This window comes from Chiloscyllium punctatum, chromosome 11 (genome assembly GCF_047496795.1).
Source record: "Chiloscyllium punctatum isolate Juve2018m chromosome 11, sChiPun1.3, whole genome shotgun sequence".
NCBI classification, from domain to species: Eukaryota; Metazoa; Chordata; class Chondrichthyes; order Orectolobiformes; family Hemiscylliidae; genus Chiloscyllium; species Chiloscyllium punctatum.
Window position 1 is genome coordinate 42,864,075 of NC_092749.1, and position 16,896 is coordinate 42,880,970.

General features: G+C 40.0%; 1 protein-coding gene across 4 annotated transcripts in view; it reads right to left on the reverse strand.

Annotated features, from left to right (window-relative positions):
- Positions 1 to 16,896, reverse strand: part of LOC140482933 (echinoderm microtubule-associated protein-like 4) — a 290,517-nt gene that overhangs the window by 107,407 nt on the left and 166,214 nt on the right. For 3 of the 4 annotated variants that reach the window (XM_072580689.1, XM_072580688.1, XM_072580687.1), the window contains exons 3-5: positions 15,468 to 15,597; positions 2,247 to 2,270; positions 128 to 268 (exon numbers count right to left, since the gene is read on the reverse strand). In XM_072580689.1, coding sequence (XP_072436790.1) covers positions 128 to 268; positions 2,247 to 2,270; positions 15,468 to 15,597 — 295 coding nt within the window. The remainder of the gene's footprint in view (positions 1 to 127; positions 269 to 2,246; positions 2,271 to 15,467; positions 15,598 to 16,896) is intronic. The other variant, XM_072580690.1, reaches the window with a different exon arrangement.

Below are 16,896 nucleotides of genomic sequence, written 5' to 3' on the forward strand. Positions count from 1 at the left end.
ATTAAAATGGATTTTCTTTAATACAATTTAGTGAAGTTGAACTTCTGTAAGATTTTATTCTACTAATAATGTGGATGCTAATATCGTTACAACCCTAATGCACTTTGTATTACTGTATCCTGAAAACCTTTTTGCTGAAGCAGGGTTCTTGTTCTCTTGAGTGTGCCTTTGCGATTGGGGAGATTGTGAGGATTGAGAAGTTTGATGATTAGATTGAGTTTCGTCATCAGTCTCTTTATCCTGGTGTTTTTCATTTTTCTCCGGATTGCTGGAAAAATGCATCAGATGACAAAAGTACGAAGAAAAATCATATTGATTGGTCAGCATAAAAGCAAAATTATTTAAACATGTTATTGCAGGATGCAAGGAAGTCAGATGAATATTTTACTTCAATTTTTAAAAATACCTTCTTCAGATGAATGATTATTTGATGAAAATGAAATAATAGCAAGAAATGCAAAATAATATCTTGGCAAGCACCAAATCGCAAATTTTCTCACTTTCAATTTTTTTTTCTGAAATACAGAAGATAGCCATATGGTAGATTTTTATGTTTTGCATTATACATTGCCCAGCTAGAAGAAATTAAACGCTTAATATATTAAAAGAAAACAAGTCTTGAAGATAAACTTGTTTTTCATTTTCTAGCTAACATTGCATGAAATTCAAATCTTCAGCTTCCTGCTGAGAAACTGTTTTTAATAAAATGACAAGGGAAGGATGTGGGAGTTCCAACAAAGCTGGAACTTAAAAGAAAACTTCAAAGCTTCAGCTGTTTTGGTCACCATTTTGATCCAAAATATTGGCCAGTGGGCTGGGAATACTTGGGGAAAGGGGAGGTAATGGGGAGTTTGAAATTACACTCCTGGGAGATACATTCTGGGCCAGAAGAAAGAAGTATGCCAAAACAGGAGCTTCAAAGCAAGAATTTTAAGTTTTATAAACCTGAAATGAATCTTTTTGTCAGAGCACAGGAGATTAAAAACTTAAAATGTCACCAACATCGGGATGCATCAAGGTTCAAGTTTATTAGACACCGACAAAAAAAGTGCCAGACCAACCCAATGTTGCATTTTTATTCCTGAAATATAATGCAAATTGGTTTATTCTTACAATAAATTTTCTGGACAATAATGTATTTCCAAACTTAACCTTCACTTGATTTTTTGTTTTATCTCATCTACCAATTTATCCATGTGCCTGGCCAAGGTTATAAATTAGTTTGATTTTCAGTTTGCTTTATAAAATGAATGCTTCGTAAAGCATTCAGAATACAGAAACAGTTCTTCAATACCTCTTAGTTGAAAAATTTGGGTTGCCAGTTAGTTTCTGATCTCACCCATCTCAAGGTCCTGACTGTTTCGTGGACTTGTGATATAATGGAATGAGCAAATCAAAGCATTAGTTACTCTGAGCAGCATTTTTAAATCAAAGAGTGTGGTGCTGGAAAAGTACAGCCGGTCAGGCAGCATCTGAGGAGGAGGAGAAGAATCAACATTTCGAGCATAAGCTCCTCGTGAAAGGCTTATGCTTGAAACATCAATTCTCCTGCTCCTCAGATGCTGCCTGACCTGCTGTGCTTTTCCAGCATCATGCTATTCGACTCTGATCTCCAGCATCTGCAGTGCTCACTTAGTCCCAGCATTTTTAAATGACCTAGTCGCAATACAGCAGCACTAGAGGCAGTCGGAGGAAAGTAGATCCTCAATCAGGATGCACAGTATGGAGAGATTCTTTGAAGGGAAAAATAAATTCCTAAACAAAATTTCTAACTTTCAGCATATTACATGTAAATTTATTGTCAGTTCTAAAAGTAACATATATGCACTGGTCTACGACAATGTAATTATGGTTTATAAAACCAGTTAGACTAGTCATTTTAACACTTTGTTGCCAAAGTATCACTTTTCAACCTAAACAGAGTTCAACAGTTAACTTATATTAACTTCATATTATTCAAGCTCTAGGCAAGAGTTATAAAATTTATAGTAAATCATAATGCTGTTTTTCCCCTTTAAAAAAGGTAGCAATTCAAACTGCAGATTATATTCTGTACTCAGATTTAAGTACATTCTTTGAAAACTTAGAAATCTAAAATAATCAATGATGCAGACACAATTCTATTTCATTATTTCAGTTTTTACCTTTTTATTTATTAATAACCCATTACTACTCGACAGTTCATCCATTATAGAATTACGTAAGCCAACTTTGCCCAAATAAATAGGATATAAAAGGCAACTTACTTTTTTTGTTCTTTCAGACCATAACTGTGAATAAAAGAAAAGTAATGCTGTGATTGTAAAATTATATGTGCATATGCACAATGTCATGCAATTAGAAGCTTCTAAAAAATTCTGGAAATAAATAATTGGAATTTGGTGTTTTAAAACAATTAGGTTTTTTTTGCTTAAGAGATCAAAACATATGGAACTTTCTCAAAAGTTGAAGTTATGCAAAATCAATGTACAGTCATGTTCTAAGTTGCAAAACCAATGTAAAACGACGCTATACACTTTAAAATAATCTAAAAACCTTTTACACGTTCAGACACTTTTGATGAAAGCATGCAAAATGAAAATTTGAGCAAATGGATGAAAGGGAGTTTAAGAATGCCAATCAAAAGAACGTTTTTTTCGTTTTATTTCATCTACCAATTTATCCATGTGCTTGCGCTAAGGTTACAAATTAGTTTGATTTTCAATGAACATCTTAAGAAAGCAAACATTTGTTTCCCAAGAGTCTCCAATGAATGGTGTTTGTTTTGGTTTCTGTTCGTTGAAGTTAAATAAACCACCAAATGCTGAAAATCCTGCAAAATAAACAACATTTTGGGAACTTTACATTAAACATGGCAATGCGATTCTTATCATTAACAAATGGAGGGAATTTGGTTGAATTCAACATTCCAACGGGATTCCTTTAGGATTATTTTTAAAGCTTTTTTTAAAGTCCCACCCTACCCTACAACTCAAACCCTCCAGTCCCAGCAACATACTGGTAAGTACTTTATAAATCCTCTCCATTAAATAATATCCTTCCTATAGCAGGGTGACCAGAAATGTACACAGTACTCCAGAAGAGGCCTCACCAATGACCTGCAAAACCTCAATGTGACACCCCAACTCCTGCACTCAACTGTCTGAGCAATGAAGGCAAGCGTGCTAATTGCCTTTTTAACCACCCTGTCGACCTGCTGCACAACTTTCAAAGAACTAGGTACCTGAACCCTTAGGTGTATCTGTTGAGCAACACTCCCCATTCCTTATGAAGGGCTTTTGCCCGAAACGTCGATTTTCCTGCTCCTCGGATGCTGCCTGACCTGCTGTGCTTTTCCAGCACCACTCTGATCTAAACTCTGGTTTCCAGCATCTAATGTCCCCACTTTTGCCTAACACTACCTAGAGCCCTACTATTAACTATAAAAGTTCTGCCCTTGTTCACTTTAGCAAAATGCAATACCTCGCATTTATCCAAATTAACTCCATCTGTCACTCCTCAGTCCACTAGCTCAACTGATCAAGATCCCTTTGTAATCATAGATGACCTTCTTTGCTATCAACAAGAACATTAGTTTTGGTGTCATCTGCAAACTTAGTAACCATGCCTGCTAAATTCTCATCAAAATAATTTATATAAAATGACAGTGGACCAAGAGCCAATCCCTGCAGAACACCATAGGACTGCAGTCAGAAGAACAACCCCCCACCACCAAGCTCCATTTCCTACTTGCAAGTCAATTTTGTTTCCCATTGACAAGCTCTCCCTGAATCCCATGTGATCTAACTTTACTAATCAGTCTACCATATGGAACCTTTGTCAAAGGCTTTATTAAAGTCCAGTATTACCAATGGATTTCTAATTCCTGAAATGTAACAGTGATACAGAGTATTAAATTTTCATTGAGGGCTGCGGATTTCAAATTTTGTCTGTGTATGTGGAAATTGTAATTAACAGGACTTTCTGCTGGAATTGCTTCTAGCTTTTTCAAATCCTTCCATGTGAAAAGGAAACGATTGAGAAGCACACATTATGAGGATAAAAGGTACAGTAATTTGAAGTTTTTCAGTTTACATTGAAAATGAGGTGTCAAATCAGTTTGCAAAGATTCTGGCAGTCCAACATGGGAAAGCTTGAAATTTTCCATTTTGAGAGAAAGAATATAGAAGAACCACAATCTGACTGATGAGAGATGGCAAGGAATCCAGATGTTCCAGTACATGAATTGCAATAGGCTTATGTGTAAGTACCACAAATAATTAGGAAAGCTATTATTGTTTTTATAATTGACTGGGAGAGGGGCTTAGCAGGAAAGACAGTGGGAACAGCAATGACAGGAGTTTCTGGGAGTAAATCAGGAGACACAGCAGAGGTTCATCCTCAGAAAAAGTAGTTCACGAGAATGGTCCCAGGAATGAAAAGCTTAACATATGAGGAACATTTGTGGGCCTGGGTTCATACTCAATGGAGTTTAGAAGTAAGGGGGGGGGGGGGTGGGGGGGAAGGGGGGTGGTATCTAATTGGAACATTAGATCAGAATTAGATTAGAACACAAATCAGAAGCGTAATGGATACTCTTTACTTCAGCTTCAACCACACTTCGGAAGCTTGTCACAATCCAGGACAAAGCAGCCTGCTTGATCATCAATCCATCCATTACCTTTAGCATTAACTCACTTCACCACCAACTCATACTGGCAGCAGGGAGACAATCCTGAATGACCTGGACAAAATAGATTTTGGGAAGATGTTTCCATTAGTAGGAGAGACTAAGTGCTGAGGGCACAGCCTCATAGTAAAAAGAGAAGACCTTTTGAAACAGAGACAAGGAGAAACTTGTACAGTCAGAGAGTGGTGCATCTATGGAATCCATTGCCACAGCAGGCTGTGGAGGCCAGGTCACTGAACATATTTAAGACTGAGATAGAGTATCAAGGGGATCAAGGGTTTCAAGAGAAAACGGGAGAATGGGAATGAGAAACTTATCAGCCATGATTGAATGGCAGAGTAGACTCAGGGCTGAACAACCTAATTTCTGCTCCTATGACTTATAGTCTTATGGTTTTATGTTGGGGAATTAGGCCAGGGTGTCTGTATTGGTGATGTTGAAATGGGTGCAGGCAAATTATGGAGTCATCAAACCAGACATTACCTATTGAATGGTGAAACAGGATCTAGGAAACAAGTGGCCTATCCCTAATTCATATGTTACAATGCTTGGTCAATTGGATGCTAACAGGTCTATTTCACACCATGTTCGATGGCCATTGCTGGTACTGCTGAAGGTGCAGGAGAAAGCAGAACCATTGAGCCCCAAGATCAGGTAAATCTAAGATGTCAACAGAACTGGGTTGGCTAGTTCTGGTGAGGGGTGACAAGGAATATGTTCTATTGAACAGGCTGGATTATCACCTCAACATCACTGTAGGAATTCTGCAGAGTCCTAGGCCTCATCATTTTCAACTGATTTAATAATGCCTTTCCCTCCATTAAAGGTCAAAAGTGGGGAGGTTCACTGAAGATTACATGATGTTCAGCAGCATTTACAACATCTCCAATAATAAAGCCATCCACATACTACAAAATCTAGACAACATTCAAGCTTAGACTAATAATTTACAAACAATTTTCACACCACAAAGTACTAGGCATAGTGCATCTCCAACAAGACAATTATGACATTTAATGGCATCACCATCACTGAATCCTCCATCTTGGGGATTACCATTCACAACAAACTGAACTAGACCAGCATATAAATACTGTGGCGATAGGAATAAATCAGAAGCTAGAATTCATTGGCGAGTAACTCATCTTCCAATCCTTAATGCCTGTTCATTATCCACAAGGCACAAATCAGAAGCATAATGGATACTTTTTACTTCAGCTTCAACCACACTTCAGAAGCTTGTCACAATCCAGGACAAAGCAGCCTGCTTGATCATCAATCCATCCATTACCTTTAACATTAGCTCCCTTCACCACCAACACATACCAGCAGCAGGGAGACAAGAGATTATTTTATGAAGTGACTGGCATATCAAAGATTGAATCTCAACTTCATCACTGGAAACACCTTTCCTACATCTCCCTCTATCGCCCCGTTAGAATTTTAAGTTTCTACGAGATCTCCCCCCTCATTCTTCTAAACTCCAGTAAATGTAATCCTAACTGATTCAACTTCTCCTCATGTCAGTCTTGCCATTCCAAGAAACAGTCTGATAATCCTTTGCTGCACTCCCCGCATAGCATGCGCATCGTTCCTCTGCGCACAGCATCCCAGGTGTGGTCTCAGGTCCTATATAATTGCAGCAAGACATCCCTGCTCCTGACTCTCATCGTCTCACTGTGAAGGTCAACATAGCATTTGTCATCTTCACCACCTGTGCATTTGCATGCTTATCTACAGTGCCTGGTGTACAAGGGCACCAAAGTCTCATTGTGCATTCCCCTCTCTCAATTTAGAGTCATTCAGATAATAATCTGCCTTCCGGTTTTGTTCCCAAATTGGATAACTTCACGTTTATTCACATTATATTACATCTGCCATGTGTTTGCCTACTCACTCAACATGTCTAAATCACACAGAAAAATCCTTGCTTCCTCCACACTCTCCAACCCAGCTGCGTCATCTGCAAATTGTTTAACAAACTAATTTCCTGTTGTTAAAGAACATCTGCAGCCTAATTCAAATATGTTTCAGTGATTAACCACCATGTTAACCAACTACAAAAATTAAATATGTAATCTGTTACCGAGGTTTCATTCTGGCTTGTCTAGTATTATCATCTGTGATGACAGTATTGTTATGAACCAGACCAGACACCCTTAAAACCTTATGAAGGTAGTCTAGACCCTAACATTTTCTTACTTTGAATGTAAATGTCAGGTGCTGTGTTCCAGATGCAATTTGATTCGTCAAACTACTCGATATTAAGCCAAAACACAATTTATTCAAACACTATAGTAAAATATGAAAAGAAAAAACTTGGAATAACAACTCTACTGGAATACCTAACAGGATAATACATACAGTAACTATTATTAATTAGCTGTCGCAATATAGTAACATCCCACAAGCACATCCTTGGCAAAAAGCAACTTCAGAAAACAGACTTGCCTCCATGCAATCCAGCAGCCTTGGGAAAGAACCGCTAGCTTTGACTGCAATGGAGAGGGGACAAATAGCTTCCATTTCAAGATACCAACAGCAACTGCTGTTGGAAATATCCTGGTTGTGCGAGAGCTCAACCCCACCCATTCAGGCAGCTTCAATTGCTCAACTTTTAATAAAATACCAAGGCTTCACAAGCTGTTTACTCTACTGGTTTTCGTAGGCTGCTCATACCTCTGCCTTAAAACCTCTCTTCAAACAAAAAGGACAAAATAACTTCTTAAAGCCACTGTATCCGCGCACAATGGCTTTCAGAGGTATATTTTGTCCTGATTTTTTTGTGAACAGCTTGTGAGGCATGGGCTTTAGTTTTTTTTATATAAAGTTGGAACAACAGAAGCAGCATGAAGGTGTGGGATTAAGCTCCAAGATAACCAGGATTTTAGTTTTTAAAAAATATATAATTTTATTGAAGAGAGACTTTTGGATCTTACAACAAATACAAAACAAACAATTCAAGCCAATACAAAAACCCACTGATTACATAAATAAATAAACAAAAAATGACAATAATAATAATAATAATAATACAGCTCAACGAAGCAAAGTAATAGCCCTCGACCATCGAGAGCATAAATTTATTCACATTCATGTGTTCGCTGGATACCAGATTCATTAAACAGAATCATTATGGCTATATAAAGGCCCTTATTAGTATGGCTGACAAATCTGTACCTAGGTAGCAGGATTTTAGTTTAACTTTCAGCAGTTGAAGGGTTTGGAAACTGCAACACATCTCTCCCTGCTACAGCAAAACTCAAGTTCTCCCTCACTCTCAATTTTCTCTATGTTCTTTCCTCCTGGACTTGAAAAACATTACATATGAAGCCATCTATTTTACTGAATTTGCCTCTGCCATGGGTGTGTTTATGGATGTTACTATGGTGGAACAGTTACATATTTAAATCTTGTTGCGAAGTATTTTGATAGAGCTGAAGTTAAACTTTTTATCCTTATTTTGTCTGTATTGTAACAACAGTGTAAGAATAAAGTCAGTATTGCTTCAAGCTCCATGAAGAACACAATGCCTTCAGAAGTAAGAAAATGTTGGGGTCCAGGCTACTTTCTTAATATATTTTGAGGAAGTGTGGTCTAATCCGTAACACATCAGCTTGGATCACAGTGATGTTTTGTGCAAATGAATAGCCATGGATTGCAAACATATAAAAAATAGGAACCTGCCACCAGACGTATCATCCAACTCACTACTGCAATATTGCTGGCTTAATTTCTACACCTCAACCTCTGCCTGGAAACTGAGATTTCAGTATCTGATTAATTAAGCCCCCCTGCTGAGCACATTTTCCCATCTTACAGGCCCCATTAAATTCCACCTGAACTTCAGGTTGTAAGTTTGCTCGTGAGCTGGAAGATTTGTTCAGACGTTTTGTCATCATGCTGGGCAACATCATCAGTGAGCCTCCATTGAAGCACTGGGGTTCTGTCCCACTTTCTATTTGTACGTCTTGCTCTGTTAAGGTGGGTGATTTCATTTCTGGTTCTTTTTCTGAGAGTTTGGTAAATGGGGTCCAAATAGTCATGTTTGTTGATGGAGTTCCGGTTCAAATGCCAGGCCTCTAGGAATTCCCGTGTGTGTCTTTGTTTAGCCTATCCCAGGATCGACATATTATCCTGTGAAACTGGTGTCCCTCATCATCTGTGTATATGAATACTACTGATAGTTGGTGTTATAAAGTTGAAGATGTGTACTGTACCTTTAAGTGAAAGCTGAAAACTGGCAAGCACAGGTCATGTCACAGAGTGTGCTGGAAAACTGAAAGGTGTAACATTTTGGCTACAACCTAGATACCAGCTGTTTTCACAGCAGTTTGAACTTAATCAGTTTAAATTATGCCCCAAGAGACTAAAACCCAATTAAATTAGAATTTTACTGTTTTGACATTATCAAACCAAGGAGACAATTGATGTTTGGAGTATAAAATGCAAGCATTTTGGACAAATAGCCAGAAAGAGCACCACCTGCCATTGTCAGTTAGACTGCCCGAAAACATTCTCCATTGAAGGTAACTTTCTCATATACAACATCCTTGCAACAGAAGACCGAAGACAACCCCGAGGCAATCGACAAACGAGGAAGAGTGGCACCAGAGCCGACAGCCACTGTCTGGTTTTGAAACTTGAGTTGCTGTAAATTTAATAGGGGCTTTATTGGATCAGCATATTGTTATAGAGTGGGAGGTAGATAACAAACCTTTAAAGAAAAAGAAGGCTTAGAGTTGTAAATATTTATTGTTTAATGTTCACCTCAGAGTTAAAGAATAAAATCAATATTTTTTATTTAAAAGTGGAATTTGAGTAGTTCCGTTACCTCATACTCTAACAGATTATGAGGCGAGGTGAGCTTTTCTGTGCGCTTGGTTTAATTAGCAGAAGGGTTTACTGCTGTGTCCTAACAGTTTGAGGGCTCGAGTCTGTGATTTGGGCAGGTTTGTTCTAACATTGATCGTATCCTTTGGTGGCTAGTTGGTGCTAGTGTATCCCGGTGGCCAGTTTCCTGCCAGTCTGTCCGATGTAATATTTGTTGCATCAGACAGACTAGCAGGGATCTAGCCACCAGGACACACAAGCACCAATTAGCCACCAAAAGATTTGACCAACTATCACTAGTATCCTTATACACAGACGACGAGGGACACCAGTTCAACTGGGACAGGCTAAACAAACACCCAGACAGGAATTCCTAGAGGCCTGACATTCAAACTGGAACTCCATCGTCAAACACGTCGATTTGGATCCCATTAACCAACCTCTTAAAAAAGAACCGGAAGTGGTATCACCTAGCACAACAGACAGAGCAGGGAAATTTGCTAGAATTGCTTGGGAGGATTTAAACTAGTAAGGTGGGGTGGTGAGACCCAGGGAGATAGTGAGGAAAGAGATCGATCTGAGACGGGTACAGCTGAGAACAGAAGTGAGTCAAACAGTCAGGGACAAGGTAGGACTAATAAATTAAACTGCATTTATTTCAATGCAAGGGGCCTAACAGGGAAGGCAGATGAACTCAGGGCATGGTTAGGAACATGGAACTGGGATATCATAGCAATTACAGAAACATGGCTCCGGGACGGACAGGACTGGAAGCTTAATGTTCCAGGATACAAATGCTACAGGAAGGATAGAAACGGAGGCAAGAGAGGAGGGGGAAAATGGCATTTTTTGATAAGGGATAGCATTACAGCTGTGCTGAGGGAGGATATTCCCGGAAACACATCCAAGGAAGTTATTTGGGTAGAACTGACAAATAAGAAAGGGATGATCACTTATTGGGATTGTATTATAGACCCCCCAATAGTCAGAGGGAAATTGAGAAACAAACTTGTAAGGAGATCTCAGCTATCTGTAAGAATAATAGAGTAGTTACGGTTGGGGATTTTAACTTTCCAAACATCGACTGGGACTGCCATAGTGTTGAAGGTTTAGATGGAGAGGAATTTCTTAAGGGTGCACAAGAAGATTTTCTGATTCAGTATGTACATGTACCTACTAGAGAAGGTGCAAAACTTGACTTAAGGCAGGGCAGGTGACTGAGGTGTCAATGGGGGAGCACTTTGGGGCCAGCGACCATAATTCTATTCGTTTTAAAATAGTGATGGAAAAGGATAGACCAGATCTAAAAGTTGAAGGTCTAAATTGGAGAAAGACCAATTTTGACGGTAAAAGGCAAGAACTTTTGAAAGCTGATTGGAGGCAGATGTTTGCAGGTAAAGGGACGGCAGGAAAATGGGAAGCCTTCAGAAATGAGATAACAAGAATCCAGAGAAAGTATATTCCTGTCAGGGTGAAAGGGAAGGCTGGTAGATATAGGGAATGCTGGATGACTAAAGAAATTGAGGGTTTGGTTAAGAAAAAGAAGGAAGTATATGTCAGGTATTGACAGGACAGATCGAGTGAATCCTTAGAAGAGTATAAAGGAAGTAGGAGTATATTTAAGAAGGAAATCAGGAGGGCAAAACAGGGACATGAGATAGCTTTGGCAAATAGAATGAAGGAGAATCCAAAGGGTTTTTACAAATATATTAAAGGACAAAAAAGTAACTAGGGAGAGAATAGGGCCCCTCAAAAATCAGCAAGGTGGCCTTTGTGTGGAGCCACAGAAAATGGGGGAGATACTAAATGAATATTTTGCATCAGTATTTACTGTGGAAAAGGATATGGAAGAGATAGACCGGTGAGCCTGACCTCAGTGGTGGGCAAGTTGTTGGAGGGAATCCTGAGGGACAGGACATACATGTATTTGGAAAGGCAAGGACTGATTTGGGATAATCATCATGGCTTTGTGTGTGGGAAATCATGTCTCACAAACTTGATGGAGTTTTGTTGAAGAAGTAACAAAGAAGATTGATGAGGGCAAAGCAGTAGATGTGATTTATATGTGATCCATCAGTAAGGCGTTCGACAAGGTTCCCCGTGGGAGACTGATTAGCAAGGTTAGATCTCACTGAATACAGGGAGAACTAACAGGAGATCTAACCATTTGGATACAGAACTGGCTCAAAGATAGAAGACAGAGGGAGGTGGTGGAGGGTTGTTTTTCAGACTGGAGTCCTGTGACCAGTGGAGTGCCACAAGGATCGGTGCTGGACCCTCTACATTTTGTCATTTACATAAATGATTTGGATGCGAGCATAAGAGGTACAGTTAGTATGTTTGCAGATGACACCAAAATTGGAGGGATAGTGGACAGCAAAGAGGGTTCTTGAAGGTGCAGTCGCAGGTAGATAGGATAGTGAAGGCAGCATTTAGTATGCTTTCCTCTATTGGTCACAGTATGGAGTACAGGAGTCGGGAGGTCATGTTGCAGCTGTACAGGACATTGGTTAGGCCACTGTTGGAATATTGCGTGCAATTCTGGTCTCCTTCCTATTGGAAAGATGCTGTGAAACTTGAAAGGGTTCAGAAAAGATTTACAAGGATGTTGCCAGGGTTGGAGGATCTGAGCTACAGAGAGAGGCTGAACAGGCTGGGGCTGTTTTCCCTGGAGCGTCAGAGGCTGAGGGGTGACCTTATAGAGGTTTACAAAATTACGAGGGGCATGGATAGGATAAATAGACAAAGTCTTTTCCCTGGGGTCGGGGAGTCCAGAACTAGAGGGCATAGGTTTAGGGTGAAAGGGGAAAGATATAAAAGAGAACTAAGAGGCAACTTTTTCACGCAAAGGGTGGTACGTTTTTGGAATGAGCTGCTAGAAGATGTGGTGGAGGCTGGTACAATTGCAACATTTAAGAGGCATTTGGATGGCTATATGAATAGGAAGGGTTTAGAGGGATATGCGGGTGCTGGCAGATGGGACTAGATTGGGTTGGGATATCTGGTCGGCATGGACGGGTTGGACCGAAGGGTGTGTTTCCATGCTGTACATCTCTATGACTGAGACACATAAATAGAAAGAGGAACAGAACACCAGCACTTCAACGAAGGTTCACTGATGATGTTACCTAGCATGATGACGAAACAAGCTCAGCGAGCAAACCTACAACCTGAGCTACAAAAATTACATCCACCAGATGTTTCCTAATGGAAATCCAAGTGCCCTAGAAAGGGATAAAATGTTAAACTCTACCACAATCAAAATCATATGGAAAAGTTTGCATGCATTTAAACATAATTTTGGTCAGAGTCTGAGTCACAGAGCTGACCAGCATGGAAGCAGACCTTTGGTCCAGTTCATCCACGCTGACCAGATATCCTAAATTAATCTCGTCCCATTTGCCACCATTCGCCCTATATCCTTTTAAACTCTTCCTATTCATATACCCATCCAGATGTCTTTTAAACGTTGTAATTGTATCAGCCTCCACCACTTCCTCTAGCAGCTCATTCCATACACACACCACCCTCAGGATCCTTTTATATCTTTTCCCTCTCACCCTAAACCCATGCCCTCTAGTTCTGGACTCTCCCACCGCAGGGAAAAGTCTTTGTCTATTTCTCCTATCCATGACCGTCTGATTTTATAAACCGCTGAGGTCACCTTTCAGCCTCTGACACTCCAGGAAAAATAGCCCCCCTTCACCACCCCCACAGCTCAAATCCTGCAACCCTGGCAACATCTTTGTAAATCTTCTCTGATCCATTTCAAATTTCACAATATCCTTCAGAATAGGAGGGAGACCAGAATTGCACAGTGTTCTAAAAGTGGTTTAACCAATGTCCTGTACAGCCGCAACATGACCCCCCCCAACTCCTATATTCAATGCACTGATCAATAAAGGCAAACATACCAAATGTCTTCTTCACTATCCTGTTGACCTGCAATTATACTTTCAAGGAACCATGAACCTGAACTCCAAGTGTCTCTGTTCAGCAACTCTCCCTGGGACCTTAACATTAAATGCTTACATCCTGCCCTGATTTGACTTCCCAAAATGCAGCACCTCACATTTATCAAAATTAAGCTCCATCTGCTATTCCTCGGTCCACTGGCCCATCTGATTGAGGTCCTGTTGCATTCTGAGTTAACCTTCTTTGCTGTCCACTAATTTTGGTGCCATCTGCAAACTTATTAACCATGCCTCCTATGCTCACATCTAAATCAATTATATAATTGACAAAAAGCGGTGGACCCACCACTGATCCTTGTGGCACACTATTGGTCACAGGCCTCCAGTCTGAAAAGCAATCCTCCTCAACCACCCTCTGTTGTCTACCGTCAAGCCAGTTCGGTATGCAAACACCTTACCCGCCTCCTATTTCATGTGATCTAACCTTGCTAACCAGTCTACCATGAGGAACCTTTTTGAACGCCTTTCTGAAGTCCATATAGATCATATCCACTGCTCTACCTTCATCCTCCAACAACTTGCCACCACCATGTCAGGCTCACTGGTCTATAGTTCCCTGGCTTTTCCTTAGCACCTTTCTTAAATAGTGGCACCACATCAGCCAACTTCCAATCTTCCAGCATGTCACCTGTGTCTATCAATGAAACAAATATTTCAGCAAGGGGCCCAGCAATCACTTCCCTAGCTTCCCACAAGCCAGGGTGTACCTGATCAGGTCCCAGGGATTTATCCATCTTTATGCATTTTAGGGCTTCCAGCACCTCCTCCTCTGTAATATGGACATTTTTTAATATGTTAAAATTTATTTCCCCAAGTTCTCTCCGTATCTTTCTTTACAGTAAACACTGATGAAAAATACTCAATATCTCCTTCATCTCCCGTGGTTCCATACGTAGGCTGCCTTGCTGATCTTTGAGGAGCCTATTCGCTCCCAGTTACTCTTTTATCCTCAATGAATTTGTAGAATCCTGCTGGATTCTCCTTAACCTTACTCCCCAAAGCTATTTCAGGTTTCTGCCCTCCTGATTTCCCTCTAAGTATTTTTCTACTGCCTTTGTACTTTTCTAGGGATTCAATCGATCCCTGCTGTCAATACCTGACATATGCTTCCTTCTTTTTCTTGACCAAAACCTCAATTCCTCCAGTCATCCAGCATTCCCTACACCTACCAGCCATGCCCGAACCAGAACATACTGTTGTTGAATTCTTGTTATCTCATTTTTGAAGGCTTCTGACTTTCTCGCCACCTCGTTACCTGCGACTATCTGCCCTCAGTCAACTTTTGAAAGTTCTTACCTAATATCATCAAAATGGACCTTCCTCCAATTTAGAAGTTCAACTTTTAGATCTGGTCTATCCTTTTCCATCATTATTTTGAAACTAATAGAATTATGATCACTGTCCCTGAATAACTCCCCCACTGACACTAACATAAAAGGAAACTTATAAAATTAAACTGCTATATATTTATGATCATATATCATTCCTGTAAGCACAACTAAACATTATCAATGCAAGCCTCTTCTTTCTATCTTTTCGACACCATTGTGCAAAAGATCAAAACAGTCTACTTGGTAATTACTAAAATCAATGCTGGTGATTTATGTCAGATCTTTGAGGTGGACAAGTTTTGGCAGAATTTGTGAGCCTGTGTCAAAAAATGAGAGCAATAAATGAATGTTCCTTGTAAATAAGTTCAGCACTGGAACTCAAAATGCACCCCAATCAATGAAAAGCAGCTTACGTTTTAGTTGACATGGTTAATATTATCTAGCACACATCCTCCACATCATTTCATCAACACGAATGAATCAGTATATCATGCACATGGTTTAGTTCAAATTTAAAACCCATTAATACTGCATATAAAAACTATCCAACGATCTTAATCTTCAACAGTTTGGAGCCCTATACCTTAAACATCAGATTTCTATGAAGGCTTCTCTTTACAACTTTGTTACATACATCTTAAAAAAAATACAAGTGTCTACCTCTTAGCAGCAGAAGACAGCGTTTCCTTTCTGGCAACAGACAGAGCTGAGCTATGCATTGGTTTCCTGGTCATTGGGCTCCCATTTGTTATACAAGACAGGGAATAGGCTTCACGCAAAGTTGGCTGCCCTGAAATAAAAAAAGGCAAGATGATAATTTTACAACCTTACAAAATCACATCTAATATTATTTATTCCAAGAGTGACAGCCTTAGTGCCTTTGTTGAAAGAGTTTGCACTTGCATATAGTGAAAATTATTGTGATTATGCTAACCATTACACTGCAAGGTAGCATCCCACACAATGAAATGAAAACAGAACATCCCCCAAATTCCCAGCAGGTCAGGCAGTATTTGTGGAGACAATCTGATGAAAATTCATTGAGTTATTACTACAACTCTGCTCCCTTTTCTTTAGACACATCCTGACCTGTTGAGTATGTCGGAGAAAGTGAGGACTGCAGATGCTGGAGATCAGAGCTGAAAAATGTGTTGCTGGAAAAGCGCAGCAGGTCAGGCAGCATCCAAGGAACAGGAGAATCGACGTTTCGGGCATAATCCCTTCTTCAGGAATGAGGAGGGTGTGCCAAGTAGGCTAAGATAAAAGGGAGGGAGGAGGGACTTGGGGGAGGGGCATTGGGAATGCGATAGGTGGAAGGAGGTTAAGGTGAGGGTGATAGGCCAGAGAGGTCGGGAAGAAGATTGCAGGTCAAGAAGGCGGTGCTGAGTCTGAGGTTTGGGACTAAGATAAGGTGGCCTCATCTTCCGCCTAGGAACCCTCCAACCATAAGGGATGAAAGCAGATTTCTCCAGCTTCCTCATTTCCCCTCCCCCCACCATATCTCAGTCCCAACCCTCAGACTCAGTACCGCCTTCTTGACCTGCAATCTTCTTCCCGACCTCTCCACCCCCACCCCCTCTCCAAAACATCGATTCTCCTGCTCCTGGGATGCTGCCTGACCGGCTGCGCTTTTCCAGCAACACATTTCTCAGCTGTTGAGTATGTCCAATACTTTTGTTATTCCAGAATCTCAGCATTTCAGTTTTATTGCAACAATGATGTAATGTCAAATATTTTAAAGATAGATCTTATGGTACTAGATGTATCTACTCAGACTATCAGGCTAAAACTGAAACCTGCAGAAGACAGTACAATGTCACTGGCTAAATTCCAGGAGATTTTAAACTGAGATGAAATGGGGCAAGTAGGGTTAAAATCACTTCAACTATTTCAATTTGTTGTACTGTTTTTCAGAGCTCTTCCACATCACAACAAATCACTATGAAAAAATAATGACTAAGTAGGAATATTCTACGGAAGAGTTAAATCATTTGGTGGTTTATCACATATATTTAGCTACATGAAGAAGTCATATAATGCAACAAATATTAAATGTTCTGATCTCAGAATATTATGACAGATTTTTAAA